This window comes from Meles meles, chromosome 2, assembly GCF_922984935.1.
Source record: "Meles meles chromosome 2, mMelMel3.1 paternal haplotype, whole genome shotgun sequence".
NCBI lineage: Eukaryota > Metazoa > Chordata > Mammalia > Carnivora > Mustelidae > Meles > Meles meles.
The window spans coordinates 118553076-118571703 of NC_060067.1; the positions used below are offsets into that span (position 1 = coordinate 118553076).

The 18628-nt window shown below is 34.6% G+C and overlaps 1 protein-coding gene across 4 annotated transcripts in view; it reads right to left on the reverse strand.

Annotated features, from left to right (window-relative positions):
• Nucleotides 1–18628, reverse strand: part of CCSER1 (coiled-coil serine rich protein 1) — an 877572-nt gene that overhangs the window by 625392 nt on the left and 233552 nt on the right. For all 4 annotated transcript variants that reach the window (XM_045997844.1, XM_045997841.1, XM_045997843.1 and 1 more), the window contains one exon: nt 14170–14263. In XM_045997844.1, coding sequence (XP_045853800.1) covers nt 14170–14263 — 94 coding nt within the window. The remainder of the gene's footprint in view (nt 1–14169; nt 14264–18628) is intronic.

Genomic DNA, 18628 nt, shown 5'->3' on the forward strand with positions numbered 1-18628 from the left:
CACCTATTTCAGAGTGTTATTGTGATAATTTGATGAGATAACATATTTGAAATCCCTTGTAAACTGTAAAGCTGAATACAAATTGTATGACAGGGCTCCTATCATCATTATCAGAACAAGATTGCCATCTAATGGCCACTAAGCAGAAAACAGATACTTAACCTCTAAAGCGTGTATGTAAAGTGCAATAGCTCCAGCATATGAAACCCTGCGTGAAATAACAACTAATGTCAAAGTTGCATCCTTACTACAGTATTACCCCAACAGTGTATTCCGAGAAAACATTTAGCACCTTCGTTAGAACTTCTCTTTCTGAAAACTAAACAGCATTGAGAGCTTTGTAGAGTGAAAGTGTAGGAAGGCATCAAGTCACAACAGTGTAATTTAAACCCTAGTTCTGCCACTTACTCGTTCTCTAACCTTGGATCAAAAACAATACACTTTGGGAGGGAGACAAACCATAAATGACTCTTAATCTCACAAAACAAACTGGGGGTTGCTGGGGGGAGGTGGGGTTGGGAGAGGGGGAGGGGGTTATGGACATTGGGGAGGGTATGTGCTATGGTGAGTGCTGTGAAGTGTGTAAACCTGGCGATTCACAGACCTGTACCCCTGGGGATAAAAATACATTGTATGTTTATTAAAAAAAAAAAAATTGGAAGGGGAGGCGAACCATAAGAGACTATGGACTCTGAAAAACAACCTGAGGGTTTTGAAGGGTCAGGGGTGGGAGGTTGGGGGAAAAGGTGGTGGGTAATAGGGAGGGCACGTTTTGCATGGAGCACTGGTTGTTGTGCAAAAACAATGAATACTGTTACGCTGAAAAAAAAAATTAAAAAATTAAAAAAAAAAAAAACACAATACACTTCTGGGTCTCCGCTCCTTCATTTATTAAGTGAAAATGGTAATACTTTCCAGAGGATTGTTAGGATTGAAAGTGATAACCCAAAGAGTTTACAAATTAGAGCTTAAAAGCAGAGCAAAACAAGAAAACAGCTAAGTTCTCAACCAATGCTTGAAACAATGCCGCTTCCGTAAATAAATACAAGTTAATTTCGGTTTCTTGCGTGAAGTCAAAGTCAAATCTATACAAGTGGTGCTAACAACTAGAAAAGTTAACAAAAAGACAGCCAGTTTGTTTGTTTTTTATAAGATGGGGGAACACAGCAGGAGGAACTTAGGGTCATTTTGTCCCACTAACACAACTAGGTAACTATGAAATCATCCTAAATACCCAAGAAACCAATCTGAAGACAGACAGAACAAACTCCACAACTAAAGGGAGAAAAGAGGCCACACTGAGGAAGGTAGGAGTGCAGAGATGTGCTTCAGGGGAGAAAGAGAGTATGGGATGCTGCAGAGGGGAGGGAGCCATGGCCATGGACAAGGATGAGAGAAAGAGGCACACACAAGGGAATGCACAAGGAAAATATTCCCCCATGGCCATTGGCTTGGAAAATAAAAAAGGGCTGAATTTCATGAGTTCTTGCAACCATCAGGACTTAAAGTATGGAGCTTTAAAGGTCAGCAGGCTTGGCTGGAAGGCCGACAGAAAACCTGGGGCAGACACTGAAGTATTTCTGGAGCACACAGGTGGGAGATTATTCACTGAGATGCCTCTCTGGGAACAAAGGATTTGCCCAGCACTACTGTCCTCCCACACCCTTCAGCATGAACACAGAGCCACCTGAGGGGAGCAGTGCAGCACCAACAGTGAATGCCTGACTTACTTACACCAAGCCCCAACTATCTCTGCTCCCAAGGCACTGCCCTTCTCAGTCACGCTTGCATCAGTCCCAGTGTAATGGGCCCCCTCCCCCAGAAGACCAGCACAAACCTCTGTCTATACCTTGTCTCTGACCAGAGAGTTCTGCAGGGCATCAGTTCTGGTGGAATTGGCATCAGGTCTCATTGCACAAGCGTATCAGAGCACACATAATTTAAACTCACCATATTCAGGCCAGAGAACAAACACTGCTCACAGCAGGCAAGGAGAACCTCTACAGAAAACTAGCCCAAAGGACAGAGCAGCCAAAACACAACAGCACAGCACATGCAGCACACACTGGAGACACTCCCTGAAGTGCCAGACCCTGGGCATGACATGACCTCTTCTTCACAAGGCCACTACTTTCAGGGTCAGGGAATATAACCGGTTTTTCTTTTTTTTTTTTAAGATTTTTTTAATTTATGCATTTGACAGAGAGAGAGCACAAAAGCAAGGGGAGAAGCAAAGGGAAGAGGTAGAGCAGGCTCTGGGCTGAGCAGAGAGCCCAATGTGGAACTGGATCCCAGGACCCCAGGATCATGACCTGAGCCAAAGGCAGACGCTTGAATGACTGAGCCATCCGGGCACCCCATAACTGGCTTTTCTAACACACAGAGAAGGCTGAGACTTAGACAAAATGCCAAGGTGGAGGAATTCATCCCCAACAACAGAACAAAATAAGGCTACCGGCAGAGATCTAAGCAAGAGATATATAAGTAGCATGCCTGATGGAGAATTTAAAGCAACAATCATAAGGATACTCACTGGGCTTGAGAAAAGAAGACATCATGGAGACCCTTACCACAGAAATGAAAGAGTTAAAGAAGAATCAATCAAAGATGAAGAATGCAATGAATAAGACCAAAAAAGGCTTGATGCAAAAAACACAAGGCGAGAAGAAGCAGAGGAATGAATTTGTTGCCTACAAGACAAAATAATGGAAAATATTAAAGCTGAAGAACAGAGAGAAAGAAGAATTATGCAACATGAGAACAGAATTAGGGAACTCAGTGACTCCGTCATATGTAACAACATTCATATAATAGGAGTCCCAGAAGAAAAAGTAAGAGTAAAGAGGGCAGAAAAATTATGTGGAGAAGTAAGAGCTGAAAGAATCCCCTAATCTGGGGAAGGAAACAGACATCCAGACCCAGGTAGCACAGAGAACTACCATCAAAATCAACAAAAGCTGGCTAACACCAAGACATATTATAATTAAATTTGCAAAATATAGTGATAAAGAAAAAAAATCTTAAAAGCAGCAAGACAAAAGAAGTCCTTAACTTATAAGAAAAAAACCCACAAGTCTAGCTGGAGATTTCTCAACAGAAACTTGGCAAGCCAGAAGGGAGTTCCATGATATATATTCAGAATGCTGAATGGGAAAAATGGGCAGTCAAGAACACTCTATCCAGCAAGGCTACCACTCAGAAGAGGAGAGATAGAGTTTTCCAGAAAAACAAAAATTAAAGAAGTTCATGACCACCAAACGAGCCCTGCAAGAAATATTAAAGGGGACTCTCTGAGTGGAAAGGAGAGACCAAAAGTGACAAAGACAAGAAAGAATCAGAGAAAATTTTCAGAAACAATGACAGAACAGTAAAAACATGGCAATAAACACCTATCTATCAATAATTACTTTGAATGTAAATGTACTAAATGCTCCAATCAAAAGACAGAGGTGTCAGAATGGATAAAAAAAGAAGAAAAGACATTTATATACTACCTACAACAGACTCATTTCTGACCTAATGACATCTGCAGATTGAAAGTGAGAGGGTGGAGAAATCTTTATCATGCAAATAGATGTCAAAAAAAAAAAAAAAAAAACCAGACTGGCCAATACTTTATTGGACAAACTAGACTTTTTGTTCTTATATTCTTTTTATCCTGCTTTGGTATCAGGGTAATAAAAGCCTCACAGAATGATTTTGAATATGTTCCCTCCCTCTATTCCATTATTTGAACGGTTTTGATAAAAGACTGTCATTAATTATTTTTTAAAATGTTTGGTAGAATTCATCAATGAAATGATACAGTCTTGGGCTTTTCTGAGCTGGGAAATTTTTTTTTAAGATTTTATTTATTTATTTGACAGAGAGAGAGATCACAAGTAGGCCAAGAGGCAGGCAGAGAGAGAGGAAGGGAAGCAGGCTCCCTGCTGAGCAGAGAACCCAATGCAGGTCTGGATCCCAGGACCCTGAGATCATGACCTGAGCCAAAGCAGAGGCTTAACACACTGAGCCACTCAGGCACCCCAAGCTGGAGATTTTTAATTTCTAATTCAACTTGCATTCTTGTTATTGGTCTAAGAAGACTTCCTATCTCTTGGAATCAAGATTCATGATTGAATCTTAGTGACTTGTACATTTTTAGGAATTATCTGGTTATTATTTTCTATTTTATCTGATTTATTATATAATTGTTTATAGTGATCTGTTATCATACTATGTATTTCTATGGTCTCTGTTGCACTGTTTTCTCTTCCATTTCTCATTTTGGTTTTTGAGCCATTTAGTTTTTTTTTTTTCCTTAGTTACTGTAGTTAAACCATTGCCAATTTTATTTATTTATTATTTATTTATTTACTTTTTGAAAAACTTGGTCATTACTTTCAGTGTTATGTTATTATTTATTCTGGTCTCTATTTATTTATTTCTGATTTTTCTTTGTTATTTTCTTCCTCTACTAAGTTTCAGATAAATCTTTTTCTAGTTCCAGTGGTGTCACACTATTTAACTTTTCTTCTTAATACTTATAGCATAAATTTCACCATAAATTTCACGCTGCATCCTATAGGTTTAAGAATATTGAGTTTTCTCTTTTTATTGTTGTTTTGAGACATATTTTGATTTTTCATTTATTTGGCCCATTGCTTAGGTAGCAGTGCATTGTTCAAAATTTACATATTAAATATTTAATATTTACATTGCAGAAAGAGTGTGATATAACCACAAGATGAAATACTAATAAGATCATAAAGAAGGAATGAAGTACTGATACACACACACACACACACACACACACACACACACACAGGCTACATCATGAATAAGCCTTGAAAAACATTATGCTCAGCAAAGGAAACCCATCACAGAAGACCAATATTGTATGATTCTGTGGATATAAAATGTCCCAAAGAGACAAATCTTCCCAGACAGAAAGTGGCTTAGTGATTACCTGGAGTTAGAAGTATGTTGAGTGATGAGTCACTGCTAATGGGTACAGCTCCTTTTCAGCATAACGAAAATGTTCTAACCTTATATTGAGATGATAGAGGCACAACGCTGCAAATATATTAAAAGCCAGTGAACTGCATAAATGGTATGTTAACTACATCTCAATTTTTTTTTTTTATTTTCAAAAAGAACTGGTCAACTACAATGGGAAAGAAATGAAAAAATGTCAAATTAAATATTTTGGGGGAATACTAAAAAAAAAGAGAGCCAGTTTTAAACAAAAATTTGTGTACTTGTGTTTTTAAAACTGTGTATGAATTAACTTTATTAGTCAAAATTATTAACACAGGGGTCACATGGGTAGCTCAATCAGTTAAGCTTCTGCCTTCAGCTCAGGTAATGATCCCAGGGTTCCGGAATTGAGCACAACATCAGGCTCTTTGCTCAGCCAAGAGCCTGCCTCTGTCTCTCCCTCTGCCACTCCCTCTGCTTGTGCTCTTTCTCACTTGTGTTCTCTCTCAAATAAATAAATAAAATCTTTTTAAAAGATTATTAACACAGAGCAGTCAGTTACACAAACTTTGGGACCAGATGAGACATCTACTTGCCTGCAGTATTTTATTATTCAAAGCTTCAATTTTCTTCAATGTGGAAGAATTATTTACCTCACTGAACTGGCACACAAACTCAGTAAATATTATTTATTATTCTCTTATTTAATATGATTGTGTAAGTTTGGAAATACACGATAATCACAAAATCAACTGCATGTGGTGTGGCATTCTGCACTTAAAATCTGAGAAATACTTTACTTGAAAATATGGTTGAGAACTTCTACTAATAGAGACTGGAAAAAAAATAACCAAAATCAGCAAGCTTGGGTTTCTATTAATCCTCAGGAATATCTTGTTTTATCAAGCATACTGTAAAAAATAGTATTAGCTACAGTTATTAAAAAATATTATATGCCAGATGTGATACAGACATTCTACTACACTTTAATTTACTATTCCTCACAACAAACTTATGAGGTAGATACTTTTATTGCCCCATTTTAAGATGAAAAAAGCAAAACTGAGATTAAATAATTTGTTCAAGTTTAGACAGCCTGGTTGGTAGCTGAGATTTGCCTAACTCCAGAGTTTAGATTTGTAGTGACTATGTTATACTTCCAAAATTAAGTGTCTCTTATTTCTCAGCTTCATAAAATGACACTGAAGATAACTTACACATATTTTCTGACCCAGACATATCAAAGCTTGTAAAAACTTATAGTTAATTTTTATAATTTTCCCTGTGTGAATGTTGTTGCAATTTGTACATTACCATTCATATTAACAACGCCACTAGGGTTTCATCTCAGTTCTGCTGTGCTAGTATCCATTAAAAATTAATAACAAAAATTACCTCCTTAATTAATAGGCACAGGAGGAGTTCCTAACTCACTGCAGAATTTTATATTGCTTGTTCATCAAACTCAAAATAATTTAGCAACTACCTAATTAATTCCTAATTGATATCATTGGGCCATTACTTCTCCATTTGCATCTGGACATATACCAAGAGATACTGCCCTAGGTGTTTTTATATATAACGTCCAAAATAACCAGCAAAAACAAAATAAAATATCCTCACCTGATCATCCAAATGACCATTGCATTGTTTTTATCAAACAGTGATAAAATAAAGAAAATATATTTTCAACTGAGTAACTTATTTGCAAACTACAGAGACCAAATTTAATACAAAGTAACAACCTGGTTTTCTCTCTGAACATTACAGATTTGGGTTAATAAGTTTTAAAATATTTAACATAAGAAATTTATTATTTCTGTTAGAATTACTATTTGAAATATGTTGTGGTATTTTAGAAACATGACTACTGTCTGGGAATAAAATGTTCCCATGCACTTAAATGTATTGGTTTTAACACCAGGAAATGTACCACCTGTTTATAAGCAAAGTGCCTTAATTAATTTTTGAATAATTAGTACTAAGAAAACATCACTTATTTTTTAAAGATTTATTTTAGAAAGAGAGAGGGGGAGCATATGCATGAGCAGTGGGGGAGGAGCAGAGGGAGAGAGAGAAGGAAAGAGCCTCTTTAGCAGACTCCCTGCTAAGTGTGGAGCCTGAAGCAGGGCTTCATGTCAGGACCCTGAGATCATGATCTGGGTGAGATCAAGAGTCAAACGCTTAACTGACGGAGCCACCCAGGCATCCCTAACAAAACACCACTTAAAATGATACACAGAATTTAGATTATAAAAATTAAAATCACAAAGTATATGTTAAAACAATAGATAATCATGATGAAGCCTTAAGAAATTGAGGACTATAAAAAATACCAATGATTGGGAAAACTCTATGACGAGGAATTTAAGATGTCAGGAGGAATAACTAACTTCTACTGGGCTCCTATTTTATTCTAGGCAACTATGAAAGTCACTTTGCATATAAATATCGTCTCCTACTTAGGATGATATTTGAGATAGTTTTATTGTCATTTTACGAATTTAAAAAAATGCTTTAAAAAATCCGGTCATTTGCACAAGGTCACTGTGGTACAGCTGGAATGCTAACTTGGATATATGTCTGTCTCCTAAGTGCCTATTCTCTTTGATATTAATTTGTCATTTCTTTAATTAGAATGGATCTTTAAGATGCAATTTCCTCTCAGAGGGTTATTGTGAGCATTAACTTGAGACAGCTTAGGAAAAAAGCATAGCTCATTATAGGCCTTTAGTTTTCCTTTCCATCAACTTGGATACCCAGCTACTACTTGCTAAAACTGATGCACCGCCAACTTCTAGTAGCCAAGAAAAGAACTAGGAAAATGGCATTTTAATGAGTACGTTCCAAACAGGTAACACCAGAATGTGTTTTAACTTTAATTATGATGCTTCACTGTCAAATTAGTCAGGTGCATGTTTCGCATCATTTTTTGAAGATAATACTACAAACAGTCTAAACAGAAATATGACCTTGTTCTAGTTTACCATGGAAAAGAATAGCTAAAGATGAAATGTTCCGAAAGCAAAACTCAAATTCTTATTCTTATTTCTTTATCAAACACTATGCACTGTCCAATATTTAATTGGCATTATGGTAACAACTATTTGTAGGAAAGTTACCTTATTTAGTCACATAAGGGTAACATTTTGCCAACAGTTCATTTTGGTGGACTCATCAAGCAGTAACATTACTTAACATTAGATATTCTATTAGGTTTTATGACAATTACCTTAAAGTAAGATGGGGAAAATAATTGACAACATCTACTTCAACTATTTCCAATGTTAAAATTACCCAAAGAATGTTAATATGTACAAGGAACTGAATTTTATTTTTGGACAAAGCAAGATCCTCATAAAATTCCTAGTTTTTGTTACACTGTTATGTCAATATTTAGAACTGCTTCTACTGAATTGGTAGCCAGATGCCACCAGCTTGTACTAAAAGGAATTGCTGAAGAATTGTTCTTGATATCAATCATTTATACTTTATAAAAGATGTGAGCAAAATAACTTTCAGTTCTTAGTAACAAAAATTCTTTATTTAATAAAATGCATTGACTGGCTGACTGAATGATTGATGGCATATATTTTTAATCACGCAACTGGTTGAGTTTCCTTCTCACATATGTTAGGAGAGCACTCCAAGTAACACTTCCTAATCACTATAGTGATACTAGTGTATGTTTTGTGTGCCAACCTCACTGTAGTATCATCTTACTTTTCGTATGTTTTTTACCATTATTTTATTTTCCTTGAGTGATTAATACTGTGCAAGATGCTTAAATGAATAGAAAAAAAAAATCCTCCACACAAACATGTAAAACCACATAAAGAAAAATAAGGAAAAATACTACTGCTGGTATTTTTTGCCTCACAGAATGCACAGTTCATAGCACATATTTCACTGTAAGGAAATTTTTTTAGGATTTTTATTTATTTATTTGAGAGAGAGAGAGAGAGAGAGCACAAGTTGGGGGAGCACGGGCAAAGGGAGAAGGAGAAGCAGATTCCCCACTGAGCAGGAAGCCTGATGCAGGGCTCGATCCCAGAACTTGGGGATCATGACCAGAGCTGAAGGTAGACATTTAACTGATTGAATTACCCAGGTGACCCTGTAAGGAAAATTTTAAGGTCATTTATTTGAGTCTTTGAGATATTAAAAGCTAGTAAATTTTGTTTGTACTTTTTTTTCCCCCAAAAAATACTACTGAGGTATATCTAACTAACATCACTACTAAAATCTTAAGTGATTCAATTTGTGGCAAAAACAACACCATACCAATGAATAAGAGAGTGAAGAGAAATATAAAAAGTGAGAAGAGTCACAAATACATATTTTTAATTTATCAAGGTATTAAAAAATAGCATCTCATTTTTTTAATCAAAACTGTGTTTGATCATGTATGCATTATAAATGATTTACTAAGTAAAGAAGCAATAAATATAATATTTTACCACAGGGGAAATGAATGTCTAGCATTAAACAAATTGATAATCCTGTATTTGAAACATGATGCATATCAATTATTTATTAAAAATATTATCCAGAAAAGTAATTTAATCATTTATTCAAGAAAAACATGATTAAAGACACCGTAAGGGCTTATCCATAGGATTTTTAATCTAAAAGCTTTGCTTTTATATTAGAATTTACAAAGATAAAATTAGATAATGCCAAGATAAAAGTAAATTATTCAGAATAGTTGTTTTTATTTTCTTCTCCCTAAGGCAGAACTTTTTGAGAACTCACTTCGAATTCATAAAACTTTCCCTCATTGAAATTGTCCTTTCTTACTTTCAATAATAATAATAATAATAATATTCACTTACTGCACTATAAAACAGATAATCATCTGTACTATTATTTATACTACCTCTCCCTTTAGAAAAGGAGTGTGTTAATTTAGGATTCCATAGAAACATTTATATATTAAAAGGATTTGTGGAACTTTACTCAAATTGTCTACAGCACTGGTCAAGAACAAAGTTTAAAATCTATCTGTAAACTTACAATTCACTTTTAAAAGGAAATACAGATAGCAAAGAATGGAAAAAAAGCATATTAAAAGATGTCCACAATTATTGTGACCACACTAATGAATAGTCATCTTTACCAAGGTAGGTACAGTCATAAGTGTGTAATTTTCAACATGATGAAACACCTAGATACACATTTAATTGTGCAAGTATGTGGGCATTTCTATGACAAAGACCTTGAGTCACACAACTCAAATTCTATTTTTTTCTACTTTGTTTGTGCTATACTGATATTTTAATTCCCTAGTTGATATATTTTAGCTCATATCCCTTAACTGCAAGTAGCACTGACAATGATTCATACTATATGAATATTAACTATCTACACTTACTATGCATTCTATTTCCATTAGAATATCTTTTGTATGTTAAATCACTCAATATGAGCAATGTCCAATGTATACATTTGAAAGAAGTATCTTTTTATAAAAATCACCTTGGCCATTATATTAAGACTTTCTGTAAATTGCTATAAATCTTTGCCCTAACAAGACTCTAGAACCAAAAATTGAAAATGCTTTACCTAAAAAACTTTTTTAAACCCCCCACTGATTTTCAGTAATATAAGTAATAGAATTTAATGGTATCATTATTTCAGTTTTCAGACTTTAAAAAATAACTTTTATTTAAACCATCATTTAAAAATGGTTAGCATTAATGAGCTTTTTATCAATATCAATTATCAATGAGCTTCTTATATTTTGAGAAGACCTTTAATTATGTTGCTTAATAAAAATATAAATTGCATAAAACCTATTCAATCAGAAATTCTTTTTTTTTTTCCTAAGATTTTATTTATTTATTTATTTGACAGAGAGAGAGAGAGAGATCACAAGTAGGCAGAGAGGCAGGCAGAGAGAGGGGGGAAGGAATCAGGCTCCCTGCTAAGCAGAGAGCTCAATGCAAGGTTCGATCCCAGGACCCTGGGATCATGACCTGAGCTGAAGGCAGAGGCTTTAACCCACTGAGCCACCCAGGTGTCCAAGAAATTCTTCTTTCTGAGCTAACATGCATGAACAGATAGTTGTGGCTTTTTTCAAAACCCATAATGTGCTATCCACTGTGAAACAGGTTTTCAAAACACATTTTCTTAAGTAACATTAAAGAAACCAAAGTCACTCTAAGGAATATTTCATATATCAGAATTGTACTTCAGGTAGGCAAAGGGAGGTCATTTATCTAATGAAAAATTAAGTTAACTCAGTTGATTCAAGAGGTATTCCAGTTTGGGCTTCAACCAAGATACCTACATCCTGAAATAGACTTGGGAGATGTACAGTTTTTGGTATATCATATCATCTTTTTCCTTACAATAAACTAATGAAGTACATAGCACCCATTACTTTATAAAAAATGAAATTAAAGTTTAAAAATGCTTCCGTTTGCTCCCAAATAAATTGAACTAAGTCTCTGTATTTTTTTTTTAAATATTTTATTTATTTGACAGAGAGAAATCACAACTAGGCAGAGAGGCAGGCAGAGAGAGAGGAGGAAGCAGGCTCCCCGCAGAGCAGAGAGCCCGAGGCGGGGCTCGATCCCAGGACCCTGGGATCATGACCTGAGCCGAAGGCAGAGGCTTTAGCCACTGAGCCACCCCGGCGCCCCAAGTCTTTGTATTTTTAAGTCACCCTCTGCTCTTTATCATGAGTGCCTACCAAACATAACTGAGATTGCTACATCATCTGTAATTCTTTTAAATTAATACCTGGTTTTATTTTTTTTTTATTGTGAAAATCTTTAAAAATCTGAAAACAAGAAAATATTACAATTAATGCATGAACCTCTCACCCCGAACACCTACTGCTCAGCTTTGAAAATTTTCAACAACTTTCCAATTTTGTTTCATCTGTTCCCTCTTCCATACTTGTTGGTAAAGTAAATCTCATATACCATACTGTTTCAACCACATGCCTCTCTCTAAATTTTTCTTTAAAAAAACAAAACAAAAATATTCAATACCCAACAAAATAAATAATTCTGTAATAATTTAGTCATTTCTCAAATTTCTCTGACTGATCCAGAAATATATTTTTATAGTGTTTTAAGTTATTCAGGTGTGCCAACAAAGATGTCATACAGCATTTGCCTCTTTTAATCTACAATATCCCTCCCCATTTTATCATGCCATTTATTTCCTTAAGGAACCAGGCCATTATCCTGTAAAATTCCTCACATTCTATATTTGGTTGCCAGATTCCCTCTCTCCTCATCCAAATATTTCCTGTAAAATCACAATTTAGTCAAGAGAACTGAACAGATATAAGTACATGTAGGCAGGAGTGGCGGTGCTGTGTACTTCTCCAGGCACTGCATTGAGAGGGAAAAATGTCTAGCCGTTACAATTTTGGTGATGTTAGTGATCACTGGATTTAGGTATTGCCAGTCTAACCCAAAATTGCAAAGTTCTCCATCAACAACATACACTTACAGCCACGCCAGAGCACACAGAGACATCTTCTTATCCTTTTAATAGCTGCTTAGTATACCATTGTACATTCAACAAATGTCCGGTTGAAGAACATTTGAGTGTTTCCAATATTTTTAATTATAAATATCTTGCAATGAATAGATATTTGGATGCATTATTTTGTATATTTCCAGTGTTTTTGATTAAATTTCCAGAAGTTGGATAGTTGAATCTAAAGGTAAATGCATATATAGTCTTGTTAAATATTGACAAATTCCCTCAAAAAGTGTGTAAATCATCACTATATGTAATTCTTCTAAGATAAATACGCATGAATGACAAAACTGTATAATGTATCTGTACAAAAATGAGAAAAAAACTCCATTTCTAAAAGACTATCTGTCAAATCAAATACAGCAAGAGTGTTTTTAAAAATGATAATCCTAAATTTGTATTTAACTGGAAAAAAATTTAAAGTAACTTCTTTGGATATCAGCCTATAGTACAGAGTAATAAAATATAAACATTGTGAAATGTAAAATATAAACACTGGCTTCTTTTGACTATTCTTAATGTGATATTATCTATAACAGAAAAATACTGCATAAACAAAAAAATCATTATAAAATATTAGAACTGGAAATAACCTTAGAGATTGTCTAATTCTTAGAAGTTAATATTATATATATATATTATATAATATATATTGAATAATATATAAAATCCAGCAGGCTGATTTTCTCAAATATATGCAGGAAGGCCAAGATTTTAAAGTTTCAATTTAATATTTTTTGAGAGAGAGAGAGGAGAGACAGAGAGAGAGGCAGAGGAGGGGCAGAGAGAAAAGGAGAGAGAGAATCTAAAACGGGCTCCACACCCATCATGGAGACTGATGTGCAGCTTGACCCCACGACGCTGAGATCATGACAAGAGCCAAAATCAAGAGTCAGATACTTAACCAACTGAGACTTGTACGCACCCTAATATTATTTCTACTTCAATTTGAAAATGACTATGTTATTAAAAATGTTATAAGCAAAAAACAAAAAAGTAAACAAAAGCTTGTCCTGTACCCAAACATCCAACCATGAATAAACAATCCCTATCATCGACTTTAACAGGAGTAATTTTGGGATTTGGAGATATAACAATTTATACTTTACTATAGATTTACACTATTACAAATATAATGAGCTCCCTTCTTAATTCCTTCAACAATAATTTATTTATCTCACACTACAACTCAGTGTTTCTGTGTGTTTGTGGTCATTATTGACAGTTATTAATTATTAAAAATTAATTGAGTTATTAATTTTGCAACCTTCTTGCATCAGCATTAGCCTATGCAGTTATTACGGAAGCAGTTAAGATTCTGAAGAGTAAACCTTGATCTACAAAACCTCCATTTGGTTATATAAAATAAATAAATAATGGGATCATAACGGTTTTCTTCTTCCTTCAAAAAGAGAAATATTAAATTCTCCATTACGTATTAAATTGCAATTTCTTTCTTTGAAATGCCTTTGTATGTATTTTTTTCCTATTTTATAATGGTCTTCCACTGGATTTGTATTTCCATAATAGATTATAAGATCACCAGAATCATATGTCAATGGTACCTAGCATGTGCCTTGCACATATGATATACAAACTGGAAATGGAAAAGACTGAATGCATCCTAAACAATATAAAGTTTATCAATGAACTGATAAATGATTAGGATCAGAGTTGCATGAGCTCATGTATTTACTTAACACTTACCTGAAGGATGAAGATTCTGTTCCTCTAAAAATTCTAGATCAAGCATTAGGTCATCTTCATCCAGTTCACAAGATCCCAAATTATTCAAAACATCCTAAAGAAAAAGCACAATCAATAGTTAGAGACCAAACCACTGAGAAATTGAGGCAATAACCCACATACAGATGCCATGAACTTTAACATTATCTGCCCAATAAAATATTCCAAACATTATTATAAAAATCTTAACTTCCACTAAAACTGCTAAAGATTTAAAGGTTTTTTCAAATGTATAGAAGTCTGTAAACTGAAGCTTTATTTTTTTATATTTATCTTTATAATCTGGAAATTCTTCTGACACATTTAATGAATTATCAAACAAATTCTGTGTACAATCCCAACTGTGAGATATTAATTTAGACCATACTTGGAAGCAAAGATCCAGTTACCATTTGCCAATCATTTGCTTAAGATTAGGAAAGACGAGCAGAAGAAATAAACAATAATCAGATTAAAAATTAATTAATTGACTTTCATAATGCCATAAACATCAGAGCTAGATTATGTTTTTTTCCTTCTCCTCCCCTCCCTCACCTTCCCTTTCTTTAAGAGGGCAAACAGAAAAATAAACCAGAAGAGTATACTGAGAAGTCTTGAGGGGAAACAGTGATGTGCAGAGGTAGGAATTTTTGAGGGAGAAATAAGGACCTAATTTGTGTATACAGATAGGTGATGACTATATTAAGAAAAAGCACTAATTCAACAGTTAGAGACTACATTGAAGTAACAAAAGTACATCTTTTGTACTTTTGTACAAATGTACATGATGCTACATGTAGTAAATGACACTTATCTCAGACCACTTTTCCTATTGATGTGAACATTACCATAATTATTTATGTTTAAAGAACCAAATTTTCATTTTAAAAGGCTCAGTGATATTATCAAATGGAAGCTGAACACCTTAATTCTAGGGATTGAAAGTAAGGACACAGGGCAGAGGGGGAGTAAGGACGCTGACATTTAAATAAATTATTCTCACTTTAAAGAAAAAAAAGGAATTAAACATTATTGAACTTTAGAATCATGTGGTATCTGTGAATAGAACAGAAAGGTGAAAATACCCCCCAAATCTAAGGGATTATCTCTACCAATGAAAGCCACAGTAGTCCTTATCTTACTGTATTATATTGTATCTGTATTAATTACAAGGTAACTAGTACTTTATAAAAAAATCAACTGTTTGCTGGCAATTTTATGATATACTGTGGCAGGAAAAACCTACTGAGAATAAGATGTGTATTTATATAGTATCAAAAGATGTTATAAAATATAGGCAACAAAAGATAAGCTGCCATCCTCAAAAATGCAAGAAAAGAAGCATAATTCAAGTTGAACATGGAAAAGAAAGAGTTTAGAAAAGGGCAATTTGCTAAAGACACTATTATTGGTGTTTATTAAGCACTATCCAAATGAGAGAATCTTAATCTGGAGGTCAAGAATATTTTGGTAAAGAAAAAAATGTTTTATAGTGAAAATGTATACTTTATCCAGCTTCAAATTAGTCTAAGTAATTTTAATCTTATATTTAGAATTTCACTGACCAGTATTATATTCTTGTTTTCATCCAAAATTCATTATGTTGAAGTACTAACTCCCAGTACCTTAGAATGTAATGTGTCTGGAGAGAAGTCCTTTAAGGAACAAATAATATTTAAATAAAGTTGCAGGGGTGGATCCCAATCCAATATAACTAGTGTTTTTTTCTTTTGTTTTTGCTGTTGTTGTTTTTAAGAAGAGGATATTAGGACACTGACAGCAGGAACAGAGGGATAATGATGTGAGGACACAGCAAGCAGGCAGCCATTTGCAAGCCAAGGAGAGAGGATTCAGGAGAAATCAAACCTGCCTACACTGTAATCTTGGACTTCCAGCCTTTAGAACTATAAGAAATTAAATTTCTATTGTTTAAACCTCCCACTATGTGGTATTTTGTATGACAACCCAGAAAACTAATACAGTCAACAACATTTAGAAAGCAATGAAGGTTGGAACAAAAGAAGAATGGAAATAAATGAGTACCTGGAAAATGACTTTCACCTTTTTCTTTTGTTATGCCCACTAAGGACATCGTTTTCATTATAGGATTCTATGGTTTTCAACACAGCATTTCCCTCTTCTATTTGAAACCACCCTGCCCAATCCACGTCTCTACTCTACTGGAAAAACATGAGCCAAACCCCGTCTTGGTAGATGATCCAAGATGGGTATCTTAACCAAATTTGCTAATCACAACCTTCTGCACACATGAGACGAGTTTCTTTTTGGTGACAGATATTATAAGATATAAAATGCCATCATCACAGAGGCCTTGGATTTCATTATACAGTTAAGACAAGTCTAAGTCTACTTGAAAAATGAAATGTCAAAGTAGCAGATCTTCTGGTTCCTGGTTCTAACAATTCTAGAGGTCCAAAGGTTTCATAATCTTTTCAAGGTTGCATTTTTAATTTCTACATTAATACATCCAACAAAAGCTTGAAAAAATAAATTTAAAAAAAGATTAATTTTTAAGAAGAAAAAATTTTTTAAAACACTGCCACCAATATACCTACATTAAATTTAAATTAATTAAATTTAAGAAAATTACACCAAGAAAAAGAACAAATTAAATTTGGAAAACTTACCCCTGGCCAAACTTATCAAAAAGAAAAGAGAAGGGACGCCTGGGTGGCTCAGTGGGTTAAGCCGCTGCCTTCGGCTCAGGTCATGATCTTGGGGTCCTGGGATCGAGTCCCGCATCGGGCTCTCTGCTCAGCAGGGAACCTGCTTCCCTCTCTCTCTCTCTCTCTCTCTCTGCCTGCCTCTCTATCTACTTGTGATCTCTCTCTGTCAAATAAATAAATAAAATATTAAAAAAAAAAGAAAGAAAAGAGAAAGGACCCAAATAAATAAAATCATGAATGAAAGAGGAGAGATCACAACTAACACCAAGGAAATACAGACAATTATAAGAACATACTATGAGCAACACTACGCCAACAAATTTGACAATCTGGAAGAAATGGATGCATTCCTAGAGACATATAAACTACCACAACTGAACCAGGAAGAAATAGAAAACCTGAACAGGCCCATAACCAGTAAGGAGATTGAAACAGTCATCAAAAATCTCCAAACAAACAAAAGCCCAGGGCCAGACGGCTTCCCAGAGGAATTCTACCAAAACATTTAAAGAAGAACTAATTCCGATTCTCCTGAAACTGTTCCAAAAAATTGAAATGGAAGGACAACTTCCAAACTCATTTTATGAGGCCAGCATCACTTTGATCCCAAAACCAGACAAGGATCCCACCAAAAAAGAGAACTACAGACCAATATCCTTGATGAACACAGATGCAAAAATTCTCGCCAAAATACTAGCCAATAGGATTCAACAGTACATTAAAAGGATTATTCACCATGACCAAGTGGGATTTATTCCAGGGCTGCAGGGTTGGTTCAACATCCGCAAATCAATCAAGGTGATACAACACATTAATAAAAGAAAGAACAAGAACCGTATGATACTCTCCATAGATGCTGAAAAAGCATTTGACAAAGTACAGCATCCCTTCCTGATCAAAACTCTTCAAAGTGTAGGGATAGAGGGCACATACCTCAATATTATCAAAGCCATCTATGAAAAACCCACCACAAATATCATTCTCAATGGAGAAAAACTGAAAGCTTTTCTGCTAAAGTCAGGAACATGGCAGGGATGTCCATTATCACCACTGCTATTCAACATAGTACTAGAAGTCCTAGCCTCAGCAATCAGACAACAAAAAGAAATTAAAGGCATCCAAATCGGCAAAGAAGTCGTCAAACTATCACTCTTCGCAGATGATATGATACTATATGTGGAAAACCCAAAAGACTCCACTCCAAAACTGCTAGAACTTGTACAGGAATTCAGTAAAGTGTCAGGATATAAAATCAATGCACAGAAATCAGTTGCATTTCTGTACACCAACAACAAGACAGAAGGAAGAGAAATTAAGGAGTCAATCCCATTTACAATTGCACCCAAAACTATAAGATACCTAGGAATAAACCTAACCAAAGACGCTAAGAATCTATATGCAGAAAACTATAAAGTACTCATGAAAGAAATTGAGGTAGACACAAAGAAATGGAAAAATGTTCCATGCTCCTGGATTGGAAGAATAAATATTGTGAAAATGTCTATGCTACCTAAAGCAATCTACACATTTAATGCAATCCCTATCAAAATACCATCCATTTTTTTCAAAGAAATGGAACAAATAATCCTAAAATTTATATAGAACCAGAAAAGACCTCGAATAGCCGAAGGAATATTGAAAAAGAAAGACAAAGTTGGTGGCATCACAATTCTAGACTTGAAGCTCTATTACAAAGCTGTCATCATCAAGACAGCATGGTACTGGCACAAAAACAGACACATAGATCAATGGAA